The sequence below is a fragment of the Propithecus coquereli genome, unplaced genomic scaffold (assembly GCF_000956105.1).
Source record: "Propithecus coquereli isolate 6110/MARCELLA unplaced genomic scaffold, Pcoq_1.0 Scaffold224, whole genome shotgun sequence".
NCBI lineage: Eukaryota > Metazoa > Chordata > Mammalia > Primates > Indriidae > Propithecus > Propithecus coquereli.
In genome coordinates, this window is record NW_012147634.1 from 229,537 (window position 1) to 239,285 (window position 9,749).

The 9,749-nt window shown below is 38.8% G+C and overlaps 1 protein-coding gene across 1 annotated transcript in view; it reads left to right on the forward strand.

The window, feature by feature from the left end:
- MEGF10 (multiple EGF-like-domains 10) overlaps nt 1–5,368 on the forward strand; it is a 116,409-nt gene extending 111,041 nt beyond the window's left edge. Inside the window, exons 22-24 of the mRNA XM_012645027.1 lie at nt 2,811–2,855; nt 3,676–3,882; nt 5,190–5,368. Coding sequence (XP_012500481.1) covers nt 2,811–2,855; nt 3,676–3,882; nt 5,190–5,368 — 431 coding nt within the window. The remainder of the gene's footprint in view (nt 1–2,810; nt 2,856–3,675; nt 3,883–5,189) is intronic.
- Nucleotides 5,369–9,749: the final 4,381 nt, after the last annotated feature.

Consider the following 9,749-nt stretch of genomic DNA (forward strand, 5'->3'; position numbering starts at 1 on the left):
TGCTTTCTGTCTCAATGAGACCCAAGAGACTTACATTGGGAACATAGACTCTTCATTGGAAATTCTGGATCTGTTTGGTTTAGTCCCACCCAAGAGTAACTGTGCATTTAATGTCCCTTTCAAGTTGTTGCACAGAAGTTCTTCCTCACAAAGAACACAGTCAGCCATGTTGTGGATGGTACAGCGTGCAGGCGTGTTAAATGATGGAACAGTTGTGATGGTATCTGAAAGAGCCCTGGGCTCGACACACAAAGCCCTGAGAGATGGCGCTGGGCCAATCACTTACCCTCTCAGCGTTGGTTTGTTCATTTGTAAAATGGGGGTAATGACTGTGTACTGGCTCGTTGTATGAATTAGATTAAACCAAGAATTTGAAAGCCCTGAGCCCGGGACTGGTACCTCTGGGAGTTTGTGAGGAAGGCTGCCTGCTCCCTTGTTAAAACAGCTCTCCGATCCTCCAAGGCAGAGGAGAGACAATCCGGCAGGCGTGGCTGGTTCCGCAGCCCCAGCCTTTCTTCCCATCAACTCCACTTGCTACCTACTGTGCTCTACTTCTCTCCTTAACCCCCTGGGGAAGGCTAGCCACTGCGCAGCTAGACACAAGACTTTGCTACCGGAGAATCTGGCAAAGAATAACATAGGCAGAGCTCCGTGATGAGCTTGCCGTCAGAGGCCACAGGCCCTGTCCCATCTTCGTGGAGTCTCTTTGCAAAGTCTGGGAGTTCCCAAGACCACCCTCACCTCTGACATCAACTGCAAGTTCAGGGGTCACCAAGACCACCTTATGGATCAGTAATTTGCTAGCAGGACTTTCAGAACTCACTGAATGGTGATACTCATGGTTATAGTTTATTTTAACAAAAGGATACAGATTAAAATCAGCCAAAGGGCAGAGTCCAGGAAGGTTCAGAGCACGATGCTTCCACTTGTCCTTTCCCAGTGGAGTCACGGACAGTGCTAACTTTTCCCGGCAGTGATGTGTGACCACACACAGCATACTGCCAGCCAGGAAACTCACCTCAGCCTTCAGATCCAGAGTTTTGGGGGGGGCTTGGTCATGTAGACATGCTTGATTGCTAGTGTGGTTGACCTTTAGTCTCTGCCCCTCCAGAAGGCCACGAGCCCCAAACCCCCTACGATAAATTACCTTGTCCCACTATCCAGTGTAGCCCTTGGCTCCCAGGTAAACAAAACGCTCCCATTGGGCAGGACATTCTACGGACTTAGAGATACCTCCCAGGAGCCGAGGGCAAAGGCCAACCTCTCTTTGGTAAGGTGACTTCTTTACTACACACCCATTTATCCTACCTCCCTGAGTAAGCCTGTGCCTTCCCCCGAGCTGGGAGCTTGGCTTAATTCTTCACAACCCAGACCCGAGAGGGGAAAATATTGCCATCTCCTGTCCCACAGTGATTGAGGTTTTGCACACCCTCCCCCTCTAGGGGAGCCTCTCACCTTCTCCACAGCAGTGTGTCCTTACTCTGTGGTCCCCACCTCACAGCGCCGTTGGGACTGGAGCTTAAGCTCGGGCTAAGCGATGCATGCGAGGGGCAGGGTGTCGCTTCCTCAGCATCCGCAAATGTCAGTGCTGTACTCTCTGCTTTTAACCTAACTCTATAACTTTGTTTTAAAAGATCATTGAAAATGTCTGGGAATGTTTACAGAGAGACTGAAGCTGAGACTAGCGTGACCCACTAAGTGTGACAGTAATTGAAACACTACTAATTTGTCTGGTGCTTCAAAGTCTACACAGCCTTTGCACACGCTCTGTTTCACTTCACGATGTAACAGTCCGTGAAGCTGGAAGGCAAGCTTTGCTTTCCCCATTTTAGAGATGAGAATATTGACACTCAGAAAGTTGAACGTCTTGCCCAAAGTCGTGGCTGATAAGTGATGTAATCTAAGTCCTTTGTTTCCTAATCTATTGGCTTTTTTCCTCTTTGTCAAAACACAGCTCCAATAGAATCCTTGATTCCTATGCAGTATTAACAATGCAATTTAGCATTTATACACCAGGTGGTATAAAATGGGCTAGGTAATGTCCTCTTATTTTTTTGGTAATATTATGAATCTGTGATTAAATGATTAAATGCTTATATTTTATACAAGATGCTTGTAGCCTGATTGATTTCCGTAAGTGGTTGCACGTTCTCACTTGCTTACATACTTAATTTTTCCCAGTGTGAGCAGACACACTCCTGTTTCTTTCTTGATCCTCAAGAAATAAAGGCCAGTCATTTTAAAACAAGACAGCTGTCTAGGCTCATACATAAGTATGCCCCCATACCTGGAAAAGTTAAATTGTTAAAATAAAAACTGAATAAAGATGGCCACGAGCTAGTATTGCCTGTAAAGTGTTAGTCGACAGTGTTTGAAGCTTCCAGTGTTTAGGAAACATGCTTATAGTGGAGGCAATAATATAACCGAATAGTGGTAATTTGAAAACCATCAGAGCCTTCAAAGATCTGCACATAGATGTGAATTTTCAGTTCTAGTCTTAGCTGTGTCCTTTCTTTTCACTGTACAACCTTGAATCAAGCATACTGATTCATCTCTGTGCCTCAGTTTCTACCCCGTTTTGATCAGCCTCTCCCAAAGTCACTGTGAATGACTGGAGTGTGTGTGCGTGTGTGTGTGCACGCAATTCTAAACACGGGACATCTGGCACGACTGATGTGGCGTAAAGGCTTGGAAAGCAGCACCTTGATTATTTGCTGCAGCGGGGAGATCCTCCTCCATGACCTTGGGATATTAGAGGGGTTTCTCTTCCTTTCAGTTCTCACTGGGTGTTTTTTCTCCCTCTATCCCAGGTGCTTTTGGACTTGACAGAAGCTATGTGGGAAAATCCTTAAAAGGTATGGTGAAAATCTGAGGAAGAAATACATATGTCAGAATCACAATTTTTTTAAAAAAATATTTTATCTTGGAGACTGAAATATTTTTTAAACAAGCTAGAGTGGCAGTGTAGAGGAAATGCAGACTTGCTAAATGACGACACCAAACACACAAACATGTTTGACTGACAACAAGAGAGTGACCAGAGGTGGATCTTGTTAGAGCTTAAGTCTTGGGGAATAAAAGATTCAGTTAGATGAGGAAACATTCATATTTCCTGTGAAAGAAATAGGCTTATGGGGAGAGGGAAATGCAAAAACGGAAATGGCAGGAAAACAAGAAAAGATCAGCAGTCACCTGCTGACTGAGGTCGGCTCTTCAGGGTGCGTTTGGGCGATGAGGTGCCCACCACTGAGGTTTCACAAGGACTCCTCGCAGCACAAACACCCTTTCATCGTAGTAAGAGAACCTCCCGGTGCTCCTGGGGCCATCAAGAGCTGGTTTCTTGACTGATCTCAAAGGCTTCAATTAGTACATTTTCTATTAGTAAAATAAAATGGAATTGGTTACATTGGAATGTGATCATCAAAATGAAATCAGATCCATGATATTTACATTGGTACTCATCCCAGAGAGGTGCTGAAATTGCTTTCTAGATGGGCAATTCTATAGCAAATTCTCTCCAAAATAAGTAGAAAAGGCATAGTAGTATTTTCATTGTATATAATTATAGGCATCTAGCTATAAAGAAAAAGAAGTAACCTGCCCAAGTAAATTATCGTCAAGAAATGATGCTGCCATGAAACAGCATTTGCTTTTTCTTCCCATTTCTCTTCACAGACCTAGGGAAGAATTCTGAATATAATTCAAGTACCTGCTCCCTAAGCAGTTCTGAAAACCCATATGCTACTATTAAAGACCCACCTGTACTTATCCCGAAACACTCAGAATGTGGCTATGTGGAGATGAAATCACCAGCACGAAGAGATTCCCCATATGCAGAGATCAATAACTCAACTTCAGCCAACAAGAATGTCTATGAAGTTGGTGAGTTCTCCTAACCATAGAAAGAACCTAATGCATAAGATTTTTTTTAAAGAATTTAAAGTATTCGGGAATACAGTAGTTGCAGTTCATATAAATCTTAGGGAAAGCAATGGTCCATATTTAAGATGCAACCTGTGTTTGCAGTGATCATATTAATTGGTTTCAAATGAATTGTTCAAGGAAAATAGCATTTAGAAAATTTAAAGTAAGTATTCCTTATTTTCCACCCTGTCATCCATCTTTTGTTTTGTAACTATAGTGAGTACTTTAGCACACATGTAGAAAAGCATATATATCACATTAGCTAATATAGCTAGTTAGCCAAAACAAATGGTTCAAATGGATTAAACAGGTGGTTCCATTTCCTGGTTGTATTCGTTATACTAATAAAATAGTTATAGCAGGATTGAAACATTTTACTTTTAAACTTGTCTGATATATCAGTAATATTCTGAGATGTGAATCTGATACAAATTAATAAGAATTCAATTTAAAATTAGAATTATTTTGATTGTCCTTTGCAAGTACTATTTGGGAAATGATAAAGCATACCAGAACCACCATTGGCTAGATAATAGGGCTATATATTTTAATTATTTCTCTCTCTCTCTCTCTCTCTCTCTCTTTTCCTATATCACTGTTAGTATTTATGATTTTAACTTTTAAAAATTCTCTACAACTTTAAATGAAGTGGCTAATTTATCACTAGTAATTCATTTCATGCTAGACATATAACTGAAAAATATCTGTAAAACAATTCATTTTTAAAGTATTAAGACAGCTTTTAAAAATGGAAGCCAGAGTGAACTAAATTTATTTTTGAAAAGTCAGTAACAATTCCCCTTTAAACTGTCCCCGAAGCCTGCCACAGTAGAATGGGGACTCAGCTGAAAATTTGAGTCTGGAGTCTTAAAGTCGAGAACTTGTTGAATGTTTCCATGAATTGAGTTAACCTTGAAGGACCTCAGTCTTCTCACCTGTAGAATAAGGCGTTTGGACTAGATTATCCCAAAGTGTTTTTCAGACAGTGATTCATATCCAAGGTTTCTGTATATCCCCTTTACGTGGTCCCACCCACCCATGTGGTCATCCTTTTGTTCTGAACACCGTCTGTGCATGTCAGTTAGCCCAACAATCACGGAGTTCCCACCCCTATGTGATTATAAAGGAATCATGTTTTTAAAACCAATATTTCCTTATATTTTTAGAAAAATTCCTTTTGTGTGTTTGATATTTGCAAGAAATGCCATATTCTTTGTTAAAAAAATTTCCATTACTGATAAATTAATATGTCCTTGGTTACACAGAACCTACAGTGAGTGTCGTCCAAGGAATATTCAGCAATAACGGGCATCTCACCCAGGATCCCTACGACCTCCCAAAGAACAGTCACATCCCTTGTCATTATGACCTGCTGCCGGTCCGAGATAGTTCATCTTCCCCGAAGGGAGAGGATGGTGGCAGCAGCAGCAGCAGCAGCGAATGACACCAAAGGACCGCTTGGTAGCCACTGGAAACCTTTCCAGAGCTGCAGTTTGCTTCTTCTCCATCCTCAAGTTTGCCACCTTACGTGAATGTTAATCAACTTGGTAGGCAATTGTTGGACACGAACCAGAAAGCTCAAAGCTGAGGCCGACACCGACTGTAGGTGCTTCTGGTACAGGTGGTGGCTTGAAAGGAGATAGTGACTTGAGTTCCCACGGCTGTTACTTTTAGAACTGCACCCGCGAAGCATGACTTACTGTAAGATGTTGGCTAAAAGCAAGAACTTGCAGAACTCCTTCGGAGACACGGGTTGCAGTGGACATTGGTATTGTTGCTTGAAAAATTAAAATTTCAATGTTTTATTTCTCATTTGCATCATAGAGCTGTACCTAGGATTGCACAGTTTCTCACAGAATTTACTTCATAAAAGTGGGAATTACTAAACATGCAGAAGAAAAGAGGCATATTATTGAGTCCTTATTGCTTAATTTTTTTCATCTGGACTCAGACTCGTTGGGATAATATGAACGCAGGAGGAAACATGACTGGATAGACTTTGAATAAACTCTAGAAGTGGACAGAAAACATAAATATGAAAATCTTAGATTTTGTTTAGAGTGGGAAAATGTACAATTAGGATTATTTTAGAAATATTAGAAGTATTGCAGAAGTCAATACACAAATGTACCAGGTAGAGGTGGTTTTGCTATTTGATCCTTGGCCCACTTTAGATTCATTACATTATTCTGGTCACTGTCCCCATCATAGTTATTCACCACTTGCGATTCATAACATATCAATAATTATTTCATAATAAATAGAAATGAAATAATTTTATTTTTGACAGACTGGATCGAATGAATGTGTAATGATTGGTAAAGATTGTAAATTTTAAGTGTAAGAAGATACTTAAGTTTTGTAAACCGTTAGTAATACATGCTGTAATATAGAATTAGCAGGAAGTTTTGATTATTTTTTCCCTATAAGTGACTGAAATATTTTTGTGCATATTTGAGAAAAGGGCACTTTTCTTTTATTAATTGTCGGTTTAGAGAAACTATGCTTAAGCTGGTCTTTTGCATTGCTAATATGACATGTACCTGGTTTTTCATTAATTTGTATTTTCATTTTTAAGTTGTATATTCTACGTTTTGTAGTGTTTGGATTGTTAATGAAAAAACTATTATGTGTTCCTTGTTTCTTGTATTATTACTACTCATCTTTTGCTTGATAAAAATGCATTGTTCTTTTTTCTTTTGGAGGGAAGAGATGAAAATATATAATTGGAATCTATTAAAGTTGGTCATTACTAAAATAGTACAGTAACCATAGGTGATTGGCTTATGATTGAAATAGAGAAGCTTTTTAATATTCCAAAATGGATTTCCTTTTGATCTGTTGGTTCCTTGAGTTTTGGTTAAACCAGGGAGAAGGGGAGCAGGAAGGAAACATTGTTACTGAATATTACAGACTCATCTTCCTAAAAACCTTCATTACTGTGATCACATAATTGATCAAACTGGGACACTTTTGAGAGTAAACAAAGGCATTATTAATAATTATCCTGCCATGGCTTCAATCTGGACTGTTCCAGGCAAATCAGGACGGATGCTCATCCCGTGCATACTTAGGCAGTAACATTTTTCACTCGGAGGAAGTTGTCTCGCGAGCATGCTGACATGAAGCAAGAGAGCCAGTTTCGCTTTTTTTTTTTCTACTTGAACAAGCAGAGGGGCCGAAAGGCTGAATAAGAAGTACCTTCATAGGAGAAAACAGGGGTCTTCAGTCTTTTGAAGACATGACACCCTGTGTGGCATTCTGCTTCAACGTGCCCATTAGCAAGTATGCAGAGCGCATCCGCCTGCCGGTAGTGTACACAAGGCATCGTCCCTGCCAGTTATCAAGTTGTAATGTCCAGTGATTTCATGTCACGCACCTGCACCTGTGATGGTGGTTCGGTCAGGTGCATAATACAACGCTCTTACAACACTCACTCCTTTGATGGCTGTTTCTTTTAAGGAACTCCAGAGTCAGTTCAAGGAAATAAAGAATTACCTGGAGCACAGATTAGAAACAATTGATATATTCCAATAGTTAACCACTGGCTGACCCTTGACTCCAGGGGATAGGCATCTCACTGAGACACCTGTGGGTCAGTAGCCACAGCAGTCCTTTTTGGTAAGAAAAAATAAGACATTTCCCCCTTTTTCTTTTAGGGATCATCTCTTTAGAGCTCTGTGGTAAACTGAGTTTCCCCATTGCTCCCTGGAGATAGTTTAAAAAAACACTGGTTTCTTTTCTCATTCCACTATTAAAAAAATGAAAGCTTTATGTACAAAGGCAACAGCAACTTAGGTAGAAAACCTGAGCAACAGATGTAAACTCCAAAGGGCCACCGCCATCCTTCCTGTGCGTTCTTTCTGACAAGTAAATTGCCCGGGCTGGCTGCTGTCCTGAAGCATCGTACCCGAGGCAGTTCTTACCGGATTTAACTCAGGACTTTCCAAACATCAGAACTCACATAGGCGTTTGGATATTGTAAAATGACATGTGACATTTGGAGAGGTCTGGTTGAGAAGGCAAAATTTTCTAGGTATTTTGATATAGATTTGGATAGAGAAGATTACTTTTGTCACAATGAGAATTCTGGCAAAAGAACCCTGGCAAATTTTTTCCCTTGAAATTATTACAACCTTTAGGAACTTTCTCAGATACATCAAGTGTAATTTGATGGCAATGTCATTCTTCATACAAAGTGAATCTGTTCTCATGATCTTTGAACCCGTATTAATTTTGGACCCTAAAATTAATTTCTCCCCTATATCCTGTAATGGCAAAGGAAGTGAATGATTTTCATACAGGAATGAAATTTCTATATGAAATGATTTCCTATATGAAAATCATTCACTTCCTTTGCCATTCATATAGGAATGTCATTCATATAGAAATGTCAGAAACCATTCATTTAGGCAAAAACCATTCATAAAAGAATGCCAGCCAAACTATCTATTCCTTAGAAGTTGATGTATCAGAAAATGTATAAATTATTGGTATTTATATATAAATACATCAGAACTTTTTCATATGATAACTCATATATTTGCTTTAATAAAAAGAATATGTTATTTGTAGTTAATTATATGATGATAAGGAAAATTTCATAATTATTTTATAGTGCTTGACATTAATTCTTCCTCTGTGACATAGTAATAATGTTAACAGAGTTTAATGTGTTTGGCATTACCTCTATGGAATTTTTATTCACCAATTTCAGGAAAACCAACCATAGAGTTCTATAATAGGACAGTTATACTTGCCCCAACCAAATCCATTAACGCAATGACTGTGTGTTGTGAGAAACGAAACAATTTATGAAAATGTAGTCGTCTTGACCCCAAAGAGCCATTGTAGTTATCAATTATTGAGACTTTTAAACCATAAATATTACAAAAGTTGAACAAGAGTATCATAATACCAGTTACAATTTTTGTCATTATTAAGAAGTCCATTTTATGCTTAAAATAAGACAAAAATCATTAAAAAATTAAGTTTTAAGGTTATTTTTTTTAAATAATGGATTTTCTATCTCTGGGTAAAATCTCTTTATTATTCAAACTGAATATTTACGAGATATTTTGGTGTCAAAGGCTTTATGTCATGAAAGTGCACACAGACATGCAAGTGCAAACCGCATGGTGTGGACGGTGCTCGTTTACTAACTGAAGGTGTGCAGCAAACCGCCCTTCTGGAGTCCTGCTAACACTGGCGTCCTGCCACTGGGTCTGCTTATTCTAGTTCAGTATTTAGTCTAGGCTTCATTTTGATATGAGTGAATTGCAAAATATATTTTTAAAAAGAAAACATCAAAATACATTAGGATTTACTTGGTTGTGGCAAACAAAAAAGTGCTTTTAGTGTTGAAATATCTCTATTTTCCAAAAATGATAAACTTTCATCAGTATTAGCCTACATTGTCATTTATATCACCAAATGAGATTATAGATTAATGCAATAAACTTCCTAACAAAAAACTCCAAAGTAGTGTTTCTTTCTATATCAGATTTTACTATTAATTAATGAGAGGAAAAAACTTACGATCCTACGGGAAAAATTAATATGCTTTTCATGTGTGGCCCCTTAGCACTTTACATGTACAGTTTAAAAGCAATAATATTTTATTATATTTGTGTGTGTGTGTGCTTCTCCTCTAGACTACTTGTTCTTTAAGGACAGAGGAAACATTTTATTCATATTTGAATCCCTGGAACTCAGGTTAGTGGCTGAAAGTCAAGTCTTCTGTAAATAGCTTTAGGTTATCTTACGTGGATTTGCTTTCTAAATCTCAGTGCCTGTTAATGCTTTCATTTATAAGTAAAACATTT